General features: G+C 32.8%; 2 protein-coding genes across 4 annotated transcripts; both read right to left on the bottom strand.

The window, feature by feature from the left end:
* Window positions 1-1,503: 1,503 nt before the first annotated feature.
* Window positions 1,504-4,453, bottom strand: LOC137835976 (nuclear pore complex protein NUP50A-like). The gene is made up of 3 exons (XM_068644764.1): window positions 4,336-4,453; window positions 4,157-4,197; window positions 1,504-3,056 (listed from the first exon to the last, which is right to left on the bottom strand). Exon 3 carries the CDS (start codon window positions 3,008-3,010, stop codon window positions 1,646-1,648), a length of 1,365 nt encoding a protein of 454 aa, XP_068500865.1. The 5' UTR covers window positions 3,011-3,056; window positions 4,157-4,197; window positions 4,336-4,453; the 3' UTR covers window positions 1,504-1,645.
* A 2,090-nt stretch (window positions 4,454-6,543) lies between these two features.
* Window positions 6,544-17,489, bottom strand: LOC137835973 (coatomer subunit beta'-2-like). Of its 3 annotated transcripts, none has more exons than XR_011085174.1 (26): window positions 17,143-17,489; window positions 16,845-16,865; window positions 16,623-16,684; window positions 16,389-16,443; window positions 15,530-15,566; window positions 15,056-15,381; window positions 14,833-14,964; window positions 14,520-14,668; window positions 14,051-14,119; window positions 13,741-13,891; window positions 13,573-13,638; window positions 12,579-12,767; window positions 11,308-11,448; window positions 11,144-11,218; window positions 10,848-11,024; window positions 10,641-10,732; window positions 10,442-10,558; window positions 9,787-9,901; window positions 9,592-9,663; window positions 8,975-9,171; window positions 8,781-8,874; window positions 8,340-8,446; window positions 8,092-8,209; window positions 7,779-7,996; window positions 7,259-7,324; window positions 6,544-6,900 (listed from the first exon to the last, which is right to left on the bottom strand). XR_011085174.1 is itself a non-coding variant. In XM_068644758.1 (26 exons), the coding sequence occupies exons 1-25, from the start codon at window positions 17,143-17,145 to the stop codon at window positions 7,305-7,307; spliced, it is 2,727 nt and encodes a 908-aa protein (XP_068500859.1). In that variant the 5' UTR covers window positions 17,146-17,421; the 3' UTR covers window positions 6,544-6,900; window positions 7,259-7,304. The 3 variants fall into 3 exon arrangements, 1 of the variants encoding a protein (XP_068500859.1); XR_011085175.1 differs by having other exon boundaries at window positions 7,805-7,996; window positions 17,143-17,421; XM_068644758.1 differs by having other exon boundaries at window positions 7,855-7,996; window positions 17,143-17,421.
* Window positions 17,490-17,554: the final 65 nt, after the last annotated feature.

Raw genomic sequence — 17,554 nt, 5'->3', positions numbered from 1 at the left:
GTAAAAGATATTTTTATTTATCATAAACTCTATTTTATAAACGTATTCCCTTTACATTTTCTTATATATTAGCAACACTTTTTTCCTTATTCAGGGAGTAGTTCATAACTTTTTTTATACACATTAATATATTCTGTTTTTTTTTAAATATTAATAGATGAAAAAAAAAATCTAAAACTAAATTCATCTTTGGGATACATATAGAAAACTAATAAAAATAAATTCAATTTATTTAAACTTAAAATAGGTATTTCTGATATAATAATTTAATAATATCGCTTATTTAAGGAATTTGTTTCTTGTAAAAATAAAAAAAATCTTAAAATAAAAAATTGCTAAGTAAATCAATATAAATTTATGAATTCTTAAACTTGACTCAATAATTATGTAAAATAATTATAATGACTCTTTTAATAATTGTCACGATTAAAATGTCTATTTTTTGCAACATAATTTTTCATTTGTTCATCGATATCCCTCTAGTGTTTTTCAATAATTGATGTCAAAAGCAATGCATTAGAGAAGCAATTTTGGTGTGTATATCATTTTTTTTTTATCTTTTTTTCTACTTATTTATATGTGTGCTCGAACATAAAGAAATAATATTTAAAATAAAATTTTAGTCTAACTCAATCTATAAAAAGTATTAATTTGTGTATAAAAATATATATTATAGAAGATTTGATAACTTCTTGATAGAAATGACATGATAGACCTAACAAACTCTTATTGAAATAAATTTTAAATAATTCTAATACTAAGAAGTGAACTTTAAATTTAACTCAATCTCATAAAATTAATTTATAAAGTAAAATTTACATTTATAAATAATAAAATATTCTAATTATAAAATATTCTAATTTCTAATCAATGTGAAATTTTCAAACAAAATATCATATTCTCTAGTCGTGATATCATAATCTCTATCATATTCTGTATTCGTGATATCATAATCTCTATATATGAAATCTTCAACGATGACTTCTAAAAATCTCATCAATCCTCCGTTAATTGTGACAAACCTCATGGAGAACAAGAAAATTAATGATAAAAAACACATTGAAGAAGAGAAAACCATAAAGAACTCAAAAAACGACCTTAATTATGAGGGAAGAAGTATTCTGGTTCACAAGTTACAATATACAGAGATATATATGATTTTAATGAGAGGATCTATCCCTCAACAACCTCCTGTGAGATTTTGATTTTGTGTTTCATAAAGGAACAGTGATATATATTATCTCGCACCAAAACGAACCATGTACCACTTTATTTAACTTAGCCGGCAGACTCATTCATATTTACATTATTCATATGAAATGAAACCCAAAGAAATGCTCTGTTTGGCGGTTCCGCAATAAAGTAGTTTAAAAAAGTGAATTCGTAGCGGCAACATCACAATAGCAAGGTACAAAGTCACTTTTAAATTTGTCAAAACTCCAGGCTCAAGAAATAACAGCACTATAGAAAGTTTGAAGGTTCAAGAGTTAAAACTGTGCGGTCTAAATCCAAAATTAAGTTCCTTATCACTTGGAGATTGACTCAAATTCATTCAAGTACACTAATTAAAGTATGCCACACAAGGGCAAACGAACTCAGGATAGTAAAATATCTTTGTGAAGGAACATGAGTAAGGAGATGTTTCTCAATCATCAGAAGCCTTGGGAGAATTTTCAGGGGTCTTGAGAAGTGTTGATGTCTCACCCTTGTGAGCCATGACAGCGGCTTTAAACTCCTCCACTATGGACCCGTCCTTGAACTTCAAGGCAAATGTTGAAAGACCACCTTTACCTTCGCTGGCACTATTGATGCAGGCAAAAGTAACACCCTTCTTGTCCATATTTGTGAGCTTCATATCAGAATAAAGACGTGCATTCAATATCAATCTCAAATTTCCTCTAGACCTCATAAGAAGTCTGGCTTTTTTTGTCTCACTGGCAACATTAACCTTCAGTTCTCCCTTTCCTCGTTCCTTCCAACTGCTGTCAACAAACTCAAACAACACTGAATCTGCATTGAACATCACTTTCTCATTTTCTTCCCCGGTTTCAACAGCAACCTCCTGCATTGCTATACCAGTCCCCTCATTCTTAGAAACAGCAGATGCCCCTAAAACAGAGCTTCCATTGTTGGATAAAGCAAGACCAAATGGCTTATCACTTTTCAGTCCAAAAATAGAACCGGACCCTTCATTTGAAAAGGATCCAAAGGAAAATGAGGAAGTAGAAAATCCAGTTCCAGCAAGACCTGTAAAGGCATTTTGGCTACTTGAGTGCAGTTGAAAGGACTTCAAATGGCCACCTTCAGCATTTGCCTCTTCATTTTCAGATGTGTTGTCTTTCTTATCCTCGTTCTTATCATCATTTTCAGAATCCTTGTCTTTCTTATCCTTGTTCTTATCATCATTTTCAGAATCCTTGCCCTCCACTATTTGTTCTTTATCTAACTTGCCGGCACTCTCATGTGCAGCATCCTTCTTATCCTCACTTTCACTACCTGTGACATCGTTACTTTGTTCTTTATCTACCTGAGATTTGTCATCCGTAATTTCTTTTTCTGCAGTATGGTCCTTCTCTGCATTGCTTTCTACAGCAGCATCCTTATCCTCGATAGGTTTATCATCACTATTTTTGCTCTCTGACAACTTAGTTTCCCCATCTTCAACTTTCTCAGAATCCTTAGCTATACCATCACTCCTCTTTGAATCATCCGCACCAGTGTTCTCACCAGCTGATTGTACTTCACTAATCTCAGCAAGATTAGCACCGGATTCAGTGGGAGCAACTAGGCGTATTCCAGCAAAAGGATTTGCAGAAGGAGCAGAATTAGTTTGTTGGCGACGAACCTTGACTATCCTTCTGGTTGCCAGAACATCCTCACTGGCTCTCTTGAAAGTGCCAGTCTCAAGCTCAGGAGAATCTTCCTCATCGTCAACAGGAGTATCTCGAGTGAGTTCCCTTCCAGCAGCCCTTTTCTTTGAAGGTGGAAGGGCATTATCAGCATCTCCCATTGTAGAAATAAAACTACTTGTCCACTAAGGCGAAGGACAACAGGAGCTGCAATCAGGAAATTACAATTCTCATTCCTTATGCTCAAAAAGTGTGTAAAAATTCAAGCCAACAAAATAATCCATATGAATAATGGCAAATCAAGCATTACAAAGTAAACAATAAAAGTTAAAAACCTCATAACTTAAAATATTATAGCCAACATACCATAAACTAAGAAAATACCAAACAACTAACAAAAACACATAACGATTAGAAATTTCAACTATATGAATCTAACAAGGTAACCCATATTATATTTTTCCTGAGAAGACTGTAGAAGGCTCGGTAAAAAAGAAGCACCTAAATTATATATGCCAAGTACATTTACTCACAAAAATTTGATAACATAGAGCACTACACAGGGTAAACTAAAAAGGAGAGAAAAAACAGATTGAGACAGCACCTGAAGGGTAACATTACACAGGAACCAGTCCCACAACAAAAATTACTCCAGTGACAAGGTGCAAAATATAATATAATTGCAACTAGACGTTGTTTTATTTGGTTTCAACATGCCTGTATTATATGAAGACTTCATAAGTCTGTTTTAATAAAGTATTCGATAAACACAGTTCTAGAACCTAATAACGCATGCATGACCTAAGATTAAATTATTTACACACTAACTAATTTTCTTCTCTGCTAAGTGTTACGATGAAGTTTATTCAAATGGGACCTATGTAACACCTATTAAAAATAACAATGGGTCAAATATCATAACTTCAGAATTTGTGCAGCTCTGGATTTGTTAAGTTGTGATACCCATAACCTTTCATTGTCTCCTCTTTGGTAGAAAGAGACAACAAAGTAAACAAACAACAGATAAATAGAAGAGAGAAGAAGAATTCAGGATGATGAACAAGGGTGACTATATAACCTTCCCAATGAAAACAAAGAAAAAAATGGAATCCCAAAATCAATCAGAGGAATCTGGGAACCAGAATGTTCCTAAAAACCTAAACAGTGAAAGTAATATGAATTATTTGGGAGTATCAAAACATAAAAACCTAGGACAAATGGTAGAACAATAATAAGAGCTACGAATCAAACATCGAAATGATGAAATTCAGAGGCAAAAAGTAGGGTATGGAATATGGAATACTCACAGGCAATCAGCGAAAGATATTTCTACGATCCTGCACCAATCCTTTCAATTTCAAAAATTTACAAACATGTAAGAGAAAATTAAAATTAAAATTAAAATAATAAAAACATAAATTAAAATTAAGGAAAAAAGAGGTAAGAAAAAGATAAAGAGAAGGAATGAAGAGTTGAGAGTGCAAACCCTAAAACTATGGGGAGAGCACAGAGAGAGAGAGAGAGGGAAGATGATAGTGGCATCAATGTACTCACAGCTGGCACCACTCTCCCTTTAAGTAGAAAAAAAAAACAGAATATAGACAGGTGGCATTTTGTTACATAAACATTCATGATTCATACAAAATTTGTAAAATTGAACAATAATACCATCAAATAATTTGTATAAGTATTATATTTAAATATAAACTAGATGATTTTCATCAATATTAAATAATTTTAAATTAATATAATAATTTTTAATTCAACTGTAAATTTTGAAAACATAAAAATATTAAGCAATGTAATATTAATAAAATCTATAATATCATAAATTAATTTATATATTTTAATAGAAATTTCTTTATTTCTCTCTCTATATGTATATAGTTTATATGTACAATTTTTTATGATAGTAAAAAATTATTTAACACAATTAAATAATTGTCATAAATAAGAAACCATAACAACAAAGTCAATCATAAAAAAATGTATTGAGTTTGATTAATTTGTATATATGTTTAAAAATTAATTCACTTATAAATTACTTTTTATTTACATATTTTTTAGTTACTACATTATTAATGTTTTAATTTTCTTTTCATCACCATCGTAAGTGAATATTAACTATTTTTATTGTAATAAAAAATATAGACATACTATAAAAAGTTGGTAATCTATTTATTGTCTTTAAATAATGTTTGTTCGTTTGATTTTTTTAATACTTATTTTTTTAATAATCCCATTTGTTAGCTTTTTTTACAAAATGTTGTACATGATTTTTATTTCAAATAGTGTAATTATTATATTTGTTTCACTACAAATCGAAGACTTTACCTTTTTTAGTTAGGTTTTTACATATAATAATTTTGTACTTTATAGTTACATGTACATTTTTTTAAAGGTTAATCATTCTTCTTAGTTAAACGCAATATATATATATATATATATATATATATACTTATATTAAAATTAACCTATATATATATTTTTAAATTGTTTTTAATTTATTTATAAACTAATTTAACATTTCCCCAACAAAATGCTTAGAAAGGAGCTCATTGAAATATAAACTTCAATAATCACATGAAAAACTCTCTATACTTCATATCCTAAATTTATAATTTAGTTAAGAGAATATATATATATATATATATTATCATTCATTACCAGAAAATTAAAAATATATCATTATGAAAAAAAAACTTAAAATAAATCACACATTCCTTTATGAAAATTGTAAAATTTCTAAGGTTGGATGACTTTGACCAAAACCAATAAACCATCACTGTGTTAAATTTTAGACTGTATATGTTGTCCAAGAATTTGGATGATGAAAAAATGATTAAAAGTTGAAACTTAACATGTTATATTTTAGACATATTTAGTACATATATGTTTTATGAATGGATAGTTCCAGACATCATACCAAAGTTACTATCAGTTAATAAACGGTTGAAAACCACTATCAGTTAATAATTAACAGATAACGGTTGAAAACCACCAAACATCTATAGTAAATCACTCTAACCATAGTTTAAAGTAAAAAAATGTTTCAAAACTTCAACCACTCTTGTTTTAGGAATAACATTCGACATGTTCTTGTGGAATGTTCATCCAACTATAATTTTGTGATTTCAAATTACCAACTTTTAGTCTCTTATTTCAAATTTTGAGCAAAATAACATTTGAATTCGTGATTGCAAATTTTGAGTGACATAACTTTTTTAATCATAAAATGAAATCCCTTATTTGTAAGCTCATTTTCACCCTAAGTAAATCCATATTTTTAATAATTAGGAAGAAAACAAATTTATTATTTCTTATATGAATAATTGCATTTAAAACAAATAATGAGCCGTTGAATCACATTTTTATTGAATTAAATAGTGTTTAACTTCTTTTTATTTTCCCAACCTGAGAAGTAAAATTCCTCCCAATTAAATTTTGAAAAAAAACTAAATATAGTTATTTTGGTGTGTTCTATTTTTAGGAATGACAGGTATTATACACTTTAGTGTGCTGTATATAGTGCAATGAACTGTAAACTATGAATTGGTATAAACCAAACTTTATCCCACTTCATTTGACCTATCAACTGTAAATCTTGGTTCATGATAAAACTTTATCTCACTTCACAGGTACAAAGATTTCAGGAATAATGCAGACTCAAGAAATACTGGTTGGTAACAGCAAGTTGAAGTACCGGGGGAATCATTATTTTCTCTATTAACCATGCATGTTTACAATCCATAAAATATCAAATGTTTAAGAATGGTCATGAAATTTAAAAAAAGAAAAAAACTATCTAAAATTTAAGCAGTCACTCATTTCTAGTTCCGTTTTTTCTACATTCACAATGACAAGAGTATATATATTGAGGTAAAAGCCTCAAAAGAATGTGCTATATATATATCTAGAAAATTCTAACTGACCCTATGGAATATTGCTTATACCACATGCAAAATGACAAAATTCAGGGCACTACAAAACCACAACACCAGGAGACAAACTACCAGTCCACAAAAACCTCTTTATGTCACCTTGAGGAGACCTGCATTTTAAAGTAAAGAACATGAAACTGACAATAGTAAAGTAGAAAACCATGGAGTTTATGTAATGCACAATCATAAAAAAATGCAATGCTGGCAGATGCACAAAAAAACACAACACTACTCATAATGCAAGCATCCAAATGGGGAAGGAAGGAATAGTTTTTCAATCCAGAAACAGTCTGTTGGATTGGATGGTAATAAGATCATGATAATAACCAAAAACTATTATTTAATCATACACTGCTGAATATGCTAAAACAAATATTTTTATCAGCAAACTGACTAAGACTACTGATTTACAAATGTTTTGCAAATGCAGATGTCATAGCCAACGCAATATGGAAATTTGATCCTAACCTCAGATAAATATCCCAGAAGCTGGAACAGACGGTCTTGACGAGACCTAGTGATGTGGGGCAAGCACTGCCAACAAAAATGAATATTTAAGCGAGGATAAGGAGAAATTATTTTTTTTCTCTAAAAGAAACAACTTTATTGAGGTGCCTTTCACATTGAGTTCAGTAATATTGTAATGATACACAGTCTAATAATAAAGTTTCGTAAAATAACAAATAAATGGTTGGTCAAGGATGAATTCATAAAGTCAAGTATCTATATAATGTTTATATTTACAGCGCCCTCATTCCTAGTAAGCAACAGTTAGTCAATGGATGTTATTTTACTATTTCCTCCCCGATTCTCAAGTATAGAGCCAAATTGCAGTGTTATTTTTATAAGCCTAATTGCAGTGTAGTATCCGATACTCTAAAAAAATTGAGAGCAATTAAGAATGTTAGGACTCAGGTGGTAGTAGTTATAGTAAAAACAGGTAGTCGTGAAACTGTTTAGAAATGGCACATCAGAAACAATTAATCACCAGAGACAAAATTTCGATTTTCACACCACCCCAACCAATTGCTTTTAGGCTGACGGGGCTCCTTCATTATTCGTACCCCAGTCTTCTTCAGCCTCGTTACCATTAACGAGTACTGCACCATCTGTAGAATCTGCATCCACTACAACTGCCTCCTCTTGGCTTCCTTCCTCTCCATTTTGTTCCTCTGTGTAGTGCTCTTCTCCATTTTGTTCAGTCAACTATGAAAGGACAACAAAATAAACTAACAGTCGAACACCACAACTAACAATGAATTGAGGTTATTATTTATGTAGCATAAAACAAAATAACATACCCCATTCTCCAGATGCTCCTCTTCTTCCTCAATCTGCATATTTCTGAAAGCTTGAACAAGGGTAATGTGTGATTTGTCAGCATGGTTGACGTACTGGTCCGCAGGAGGGTACACATCCCTAACATAAAAAAGAAAAGTTAAAGAAAAAGTAAACATTTCATGGAGTTGAAGATGTTTTTCACAAAAATGCTAATCTACTAAGATGCTTCAAGATAAGGTGCAAGAAAGTATGCATTCTTTATCCTGACCTTGTTTCTGCAGCTTTAGATTCAACAGCAAGTGCAACTTGCCAGTCTTCAAACAAATTTGGATATTCTTCAGGATCAGCCAATGATTCAGCAGCTTTTGGATTAACCTGTAACAAAATATATGTACTCTATTTAATCCACAAGCAACTTATCGACGTGACAAGACTAGCCTAAACAAGGCAACTGAAGAGAATGGTCATTCCTTCTGACAATAATGGATTAGGATCAGAAGATATTTACCTTATGAAAAAAATAGTTTTTTATGATAAAATATTGAAACCAAATACAATGAATGGGTGTTGATTCTTATATTTTCCACAGCAGAAGGTGCAGTTCTTTTTTAGGACTGTAGAGGATTCAGATTCCCACAATATCACAGTCGAAGTAAATATCAGGAAGTTCCAACCTAAGTAAACATCATCTACCTGAATAAAAAATTACCTTATTGAGATCTTTTCTCCAAATTGCCACTATCTCTGATGCCTTACTCGGAAGATAAGATCGAGCCATTAAAGCTGCCTCTGGAATTCGATTGCTGCAAAATGCATATGTCAGCTATATATGTAACTGCAGTCTAATCATTCTTCCCTGCCACTAATGTTAGAAAGGAAAAGAGCACAAGTTTAAACGATTACCTTTCTACCAATAGTTGGAGGCAGTCTTCTAATTTACCCAACATAAATAAGCACAGGAAAGCAACATTGTTCTTCCCTTGTTCCTTAGCAAGGAATGCAAGTTTCGATATTCCTTCAGCATCTCCTAAAGAAGAATATAGGAGTAACAAACCACTCAAATCCATTGCATGCTGCAAACATTCCTCAGCCATTTCTAACTGCAATAATGGAACATACAGTGAGCACTGAGCTACAATGGAACAAGAGACATTTGCAACAAGAAGCAATATGTATATTCCCCCAATTTCTAGAATTAATACTAATTCTAATAAGATAAAAGATAAAACATTTAACGTCTCAATTATACACTAGAATCAGTATCGATGACACAAAACGCATGACCATAACTTCTAACTTACAATGACGCAAATCTTAATTTGGACACAACTAAAATCCGTAGTCTCTTGCATCACAAAAGTTTCAATAAGGTCTATATACATCATGTGCACATGGTCAAATTCAGAAGCACATCATCATGGAAATCTTTAGTACATTTGGTTATGAATATTTAGGAGCGCAATCAAGCTTCAACTATCACAAAAATCAATACACTTGAAGATTCAAATCACAGAAAGCACCTTTCCAGTAGACATAGCTAATTCTCCCAACTGCTTCCATTTAGTCTCACTCTGTAATTCTATTGCAATACTCTGCAACAAAAGAGGATGAATAGCCAAATCAAAGTCAAGAAGAGAAATTAAGAAAATTAGATGCTTAAGTTGAATTCAACGAATTTAGCAATAACTCCTGGTACACTTGTTACATGAACATACCTTTGCATCATCTAGTTTTCCAAGTTGTATCGCTAGATCAAATCTGTAGTCAGGGTCAGTAGCTACTTCAAGAGCATCTTCTATCATCCCTCGTGATTCCAGGAAGTGAGCCACACTATCATAATATCAAGTATTTCAATTGCGATGTAAGTAATATATTAGCACTAATTACCAAATTTCAAAATATGAAGACACTCTGAAGTTTGAACAAAATAACAAAATTATAAATCAAAGTAACAGGTAAATGAACATGTAACACTTGTCTGTAAATATTATTCACTGATAGTTTAATACAATAAAAGGATGGCACAACAAGCAAAGATAGATGGGGAGAAGTAAGAAGATGGTACAAAGTCCCAATTAAATGTAATAACTATTCATATAAAACTATTAAGTGTCAAAAACTCCCAAATCAGCTATAAAAGATGAACTTATATTTTGCAGCAGGTTGAAACTCTATGGGATCATACCACACTTTTCTTGGACAGAAGAAAAAGTATAGAGGGAATGTAATATGTAATACATTATATACATAACTTTATAAAGCATAACTAATACCAAAAGTATTTATAATTTCTAACCATATCAAACACATTTCTAAACATTGAAAGGAAAGTAATCATTCTCTTGTAATGTTAGACAAAGTAACTTCTACCTGTTATGATGCTCTTTAGGGATTGATGGCAGAATTTCATTGGCCCTTTCCAAATCACCACGCATCACAAGTGTCTTGTACTCAATCAAGCTTAAAAGTAGTGTGTATCCCATTACACTGAAAACAATTGAGAAACAGAAAAATAGTTAGATTATTTCAATTTAAAACTTGGAATAAGCAAAATAGAAGTTTCACTTACTTAAACTCTTTGTCAATCAAATAAACACGACTTTGGTTTGCAAGATATCCCAACAAGTACATAGGGCGGTCCAAATGAAACATTGTAGTAACCTAAATACATAAAATTATGCATCAAAAGGTCTCAGATTATGCTTGTAATTAAATTAAAAACGAATGCAAGCACTTTTTTTTAAACTAGATCTCTAGATGGAAAAAGAGTTAATACCTCACCACCAACGCAGTAGTTAAGTCTCCAAGAGGAATTGTTGTAGATAAAGCAATCCCCAACCCAGATGCCTGTCCTAACACGCTCATTCATTTCATGTAAGAGTTCAAAAGCATCTTCAACACCTTCCTCGTCTACCGGTCTTCCACTATCTAAATGTGATATAACAACATCACGCTGCAATAATGGAAGTCAAAATGTGTAAAGGCCAAATATCAATCAGCAGATATTGTTGGGGGCAAAATATAAGCAAGTCAAAAGTATAAGAAGAAAATGAAGTTCATGAGAATCCATACATTGTACTTCAGAATGTAGAATGATGTATCACTAGCAATCGTTACTAGATCACCACTGTCAGCCCAGTAGAGGTTCTGAAAAAAGAAAATTAACAAAATTAAATCTAACAATGAATAAGAAAGAAAGAACAGATAAATATCAATCACCTAATCAAAGTACTTACTTTCACACTGACATCAATGCGATAGATCAACCTGCATTCAGCCCAATCGTAAAAGCAAATGAAATCATTGGAGCACATTGCCAGTAAAGTGCCACCAAATATTCTTTCAGCAGAAAATGTTGGTCGGACACTCCTCTTTTCCTGAAATACCCATTGTTTGAATTTGAACTTAGAATTCCCCAGAGTGACGATCATTTATTGCAAAGTTTATTTCAATTTGGAGACCACTATAACAATATGGATTAAATTTTAGTGAACTCTCCAGAGTGATGATCAAGGCAATTCAATAAACGAAAATGAAAAATAGAAGTCTTGGTGTTCACTTTGAAACAAATTTGTCAAACTCTACTTCCAATATAAATGTCTTATAAGCAAAATTAATAGCTCACATAGTTTAATTACACACTTTTTGTCATAAAGGCATTGAACTTCATTCGCAAAAATAATGAGTCTTCTTCCAAAAGGATTCACATGCTTTGAATTATGAGGGTTCCCAAAATGAGGGTTTCACAATTGTCATAACAAAGCTCAAAGTTGAAAATCTAGCTTCTTCCATTGTTCAACATTTTCTAATGATATTAAACTACTATATTTTCCAAGTGATCATGGAAACCTTGATCAAGAAATGCATACCGAGATAGGAAATTTTTCCATTAAGCTTTATTAAAAGTAATTGAGAAAAAAAATGGGCAGGTCCGAAAGACATTTTGGAAGGGAAGGGTAAAAACGGAAACTTGTAAGGCGTTCAAGAGGGTCGATGCTTCAACAAGGGAAGGATAGAAAGATGATTAAAACAGGGACTAAAGAGGCTGGTGAAACCAATGGAGGTGGCACAACATAGCTCTAGGGACCGAAAGGCACCACATGGAACCCATGCCTTGGCGTAAATAAGTGGTGTGAGGTGGAATTTGCCTCTATGATCAGTTGGGTTATGTGTCACTCGAAGAGATGCTCTGGATCTGGTGCTTGCTGGAGAGAAAGACAGTAGCCAGCAACAGAAGACACCAAACAACATTTTCCTTGTCAAACAATAACAAGTAGAGCACACTGATACACATATGTGTATCTTGCAACAAAAGAACAAAGAGAGAAAATAAGAAACAAAATAAAGTACACCCCTAGGACTCTAGGTGATAGATAGATAAATAGATACAACAAAATGCAGCTTTTACAAAGTTGCTTAGAAGATAATATAAACTATTCTAACAGTTCTCATCACAACTTTCCTTACACAAAGCACAATATTTTAAAGTTTTTAGAGAAGAACAAACCTGGAAAGTTTTGCTAAAAATTTTAATCTTTGATGTACTCTCTCTGACAGCATATTCTCCCTCAAAAGACCAAACAAATTCCAGTGCTGAACCAAATGACCTATTTCTCCAAGCCAATGCAGTGTATATAATATACTCACCATCTCCACATACAACAACAAACCTCCCATTTGGATTGTGCTTTAAATTCTGCACACAAAATTAAATCAACAATCACCAACCAACCACCCATAAAACATTGCTGATGATTGAACCAACCAGCAATAAGAACTATTTTAATTAAAACTAACATCTATGAATATAAATTAGAAACTACAAAAAATAATTCCAAACTACCAACTGGTTTGCTATATTATATAGATGCCTAAGTTTAACAACACAAGATACCTGCAATTACAACTTTTCTGGGTTATGATTTTGACTAAAAAAGACATGTTTGTTATTTTTTTGTCAAACGTAATTTTGTTTTTAAAAGCATGTTTACTAAAAGTGAAAAAATGTAGCTTTTGTATTGAATTGAGAAATTTAAATCCCATTTTATCTCAAATTTAATTTTTAAATATATTACTTCAAGCTCACTTGTAACTAAATCAATTTTATAAAATCAAGTATGTAAATGCTCAACCAGACACTAAATTTTGCATTTCAAGGCCTGCCTACTACATAATAAAATATCATTTAAGCATACATAAATTTATATCCATGGTATATAAACAATATCTAAAACGAGGATGGCTAGATGACCAATTTAATCCTACATGCAAACACAATCTTTTTTAATACAAAGAAAATGGAAACTTGAGCATGATTCATGAAACATGAGAAAATGCCAATGATGAGGTCAATGTAACTGTACCAAAATATCTAATTTGCTAAATAATGTACATATGCCACTTTCTGAATTTGTCAAATTTTGCATTAGAGCAAAAATAATTAAAAATATAAAAGCTGGGAAAAAGAATGAAACAAAATATAAAAAGGTATATTAACTCACTTGGGGATAGAGATCACAGGTGCCCAACTCCTTAACAGCTAAAGGTAACCTTTCTCCATCAGCAATCTAAGAAGCATAGTACTTGCACGTCACTAAAAATAAAAAGGGAACTTGACAGTTCTTGCTCGCAAATTATACAGCCAAATAAAGGTATAATAGAGCTCACACCTCTACATCTGCTCCTACACTTTTGATATTGACAGTCTGGATTTCATTATGCTTAGCCCAAATAATTTTCCCGCTGTTGTCCATGCTAGCCACAGGTACCTCTCGACCAAGTTTGACCATAATTGTTCCTTCATCATAGCCAATCACAACTCTGTTTGAATGCACCCGATAATTTTGGTTATGAAAAAGGAGTAAAGGCAAGGAGACTTCATAATTCAAGCATACTTTGCCAGTCTCCCACTCAACATTGTTCAAGGGTATAACAAATTATATTAAGAAATTGCAAAAAAATTATCCACAAAAAACCCACCGACGGGAAGCCCTCAAGTATCCAATAGCCCAAACTCTTTCAAGGCCATAGTTCAATGTGTTCTCAAGCCTGCAAGCACATCAAACCATAATATTTTTTTTTAAATATACTTCCAATAAATATAGCAACAGCTTAAAAACAGACACTTGAAATTAAATGGAAAAATGAAGAAATAAATATATCCTGTCAATCCCAATATGTGCTATCTTAATTTTAAATCAAATCTAGACATTATAGTCACCAAAATAAACCTTTCCAATCTTTTATGTACCAATAGAAACAGCAAAAAACAAAAAGGGCAGACCCATATAAGCCTTGGTCTCTAAGGTCAAAAGTCAATCATAAGCAAATAATCCAATTTCCAACACAAATGATGACCAAGGAAGAAAAAAAAACTAGAGCAAAATGACAAATGGAATAAGCATAATGTTAAACCTCATAGCTCAGTAATCTGTGCATTTCACTTTACCTATAAGTCGTGGAGTGCCATATGCGTACTGTACCATCTTCAGAACCAGTAATGATTATAGGAAGTTCAGGATGGAAGCATACAGCAGATACATTGTGTGTGTGACCATCTAGGGTCTGGACACAACTTTTGGTCTGATAATCCCATACCTGTTTCGTAAGTTTCAACTGTTATTCCTCCTCGTATGTTATATGCATATATGTATGTTTCAACTGTTATTCCTCTTCATACGTGATACATATTTTATGTATATAATTGCATAAACAGATAAATCAATCAAGCAAACAAATGAAAACCAATATTAAAACAAAACCTTGGCAGTGTGATCATCAGAACCAGTGATTAGATACGGTTTGTCACCACCTGTAAAATAATCAACGCAATTCACTCCCTTCTGATGTGCATCCAATGTAAAATTAGGGTCAGGAGAGCCAAGATTCCAAATCTGAAAAAGAAGAAAACAGTTGCATTGATGCATTATATCATAGGATCATAGATTTATTTATTTAGCACAAAAGGAAACAACATAAATATACCTTTATGGTTCGATCAAGAGATGCACTGGCAAAGGTGTTTGTGTCTTTGGGATTAAATGTAACTTGCATGACATAATGAGAATGGCCTTCAAATATCTGGGTACAGACCCAACCTTTTTCCCAATCCCAGAGCTTTATGAGCATATCATCAGATGATGAAAGCACATAAGGAAGGGTGGGATGAACTGCCACACACCTAATGTAATCAGTATGTGCTTCAAATACTTTGACCTTATCCATCGTGTTATAATTATATACACGAATAAACATATCATCTGCTCCAGCAACAACCCACTGTCTGCGTGCAATAAACTTGGCCGATCTAACTGCAAAATCAAATTGTACAAGAGCTCTAGTGGTTTTCTATGCAAGAAAAATAATTGAATATGAAAAGAAAAGTGTGCCTTTGAGAAAATGCATCAAGAGGTAGATATACAAACAAATAGACTAAAGAAGGTTCATGACTTCATGTACCTGGCAACTCAGTAACCTCAAAAGATTTGGTCATGGTCTGAAATAGAATAAATTAAATTATGTTAATAACATAACCAAATCTCCATTGAAATTAACAACAACCCATTTAAAGCAGCAGTTTTGTGAAGGATTTAAATATAAAACAGGAGAGTTAGAAACTAACATCCTTCCCTTATTAACAATCTATGAAGATACAATGAATGTGTCGCAAGCTACGAAACTATAAACAAACAATCAAGACCAATATGCATCATAGACAAACAAGGCCACAAATCGCAACGCAATGCACTAGAAACTGCAAAATCAAGCTTGCATAATGTGAAGTGTTAAAAGCAAAGACAAATGCCAAATGGTGATCATAGAATCAATTAAATGGGATTAATTACTGGTCTTACTTTGGAATTTTCAAAAGGGTGTGATATGGATTAAAGAAACACACAGTTTACTCATCAAATTACTTACCAGTATGTAAATTTCACTCAAGTCCTAGTTTCAATCCATTTTGAAGTACAAAATACTATAATATTTTCTAGCCATGCTTCAAGACAAAATCACTTAAAGAGCACCATTTATTCGTTCAATACATCACTTAATGAGTCTCTACATCATACACTATTCTGTTCAATCAATCATATAATATAGATACTTGAAATTGGAAGGAACTATGGATAAAATAGGTCCCCCTATTTGAATCAGTAGCTCATTATATATGGGCACCATGCAAAAGGTGGCTTGTTTGTAGATCAATCGACAAACACCTGTGTCTGACTAAGTGCCAAGATATGCATATCAACCATTACATTTCTCAGTTAGAAAAAAAAAAACTCATTCATGACAATATACATAAAGAATTGCACACCTGAGATTGGTAGTTCCAGATACAGACAGTTCCAGAGTATAAACTCGCCAGAATCCTGCATTGACAAGGTTGCTTCAAGTAATTAATTAAATGACACCAACGGTAACCTCGGATGACAAACATCACTATTAGTGACTAAATCGCCGCAAACTACAGATAATTCCCAATAATAAAGTTTCCTCACATAAAAAATTAGATTCAGAAACAAAACTACAGCAGAATAAGAGGCATTACCATGGTTCTGTTGGATGCAGATCCACGCATTTTACTCTTTCTGATCTTTGCGCAAGCTTTCGCTGATCAAATTTTACAATAACAAGTTAGATTAAGTAGCCAGAAAGTTAACCATTCACATTGCGTTTAGTTTCCGATAAATCTAATCTCGTAGGCAGGAAATAAAAAATCCACGGGAAACCAAAACAAGAATACATTGATTCAGAATACAGACACAATTACCTTGATTTCGAGTCTGAGAGGCTGCAAATGCAAGTAACAGGAGAGAAAACAAACAAACAAACAGAAAACACGAGTCAGTGCACGGTTCCACAGTAGATCACATTGAAATTGAAATAGCAAGAGCTGGAAAAGCGAATTGCGAGGCTCGCATTTCAAGCAACAGGTAGAAAAGCATTCGAAATTGAAAGCGCGAAGGACGGAAAGATAAAACATGAAATCGAAGGGAATTCGGTCCAGATCTAAGGTTGTTAGGAATGCAGAAGCGTTTGCGGAGGAGCAGATCAGAGAGGAAGCTCACCATTTCTGCAGATTGGAGAGTGCACTAGCCTCTACCGAGATCAATCTTCGGAGATCAGAAACCGAATTCGACGAGCCCAAGGAGATCGAGCTCAGTGAGAGAGAGAGAGAGAGAGAGAGAGGGAGGGAGCGAGGGAGAGAAATATGGTTATTTGTATTGTAGGAGAGCACGGTGTAAATAACATGAGGATGAACGAACCAACGAAGGAGAGCGGTGCTATGCAGCTAAGGGAGATTACGAAAATGCCACTGGATCGGATACTACCCTGTGCCTTGTCACACCGTATGCTTCATGGTGGTGCGGAAATATACGGGGAATGCTGACATCGTGGCAATGACGTGCTTTCCACGTGGCTCCTCGGACCCACTTTTTATATATTAAATAACTTTTGCTTTTATAAATTATAAGCTTT

This window comes from Phaseolus vulgaris, chromosome 5 (assembly GCF_000499845.2).
Source record: "Phaseolus vulgaris cultivar G19833 chromosome 5, P. vulgaris v2.0, whole genome shotgun sequence".
NCBI lineage: Eukaryota > Viridiplantae > Streptophyta > Magnoliopsida > Fabales > Fabaceae > Phaseolus > Phaseolus vulgaris.
The sequence above is the reverse complement of the archived record's forward strand: the minus strand, read 5'-3'. Positions and strand labels throughout refer to the sequence as shown.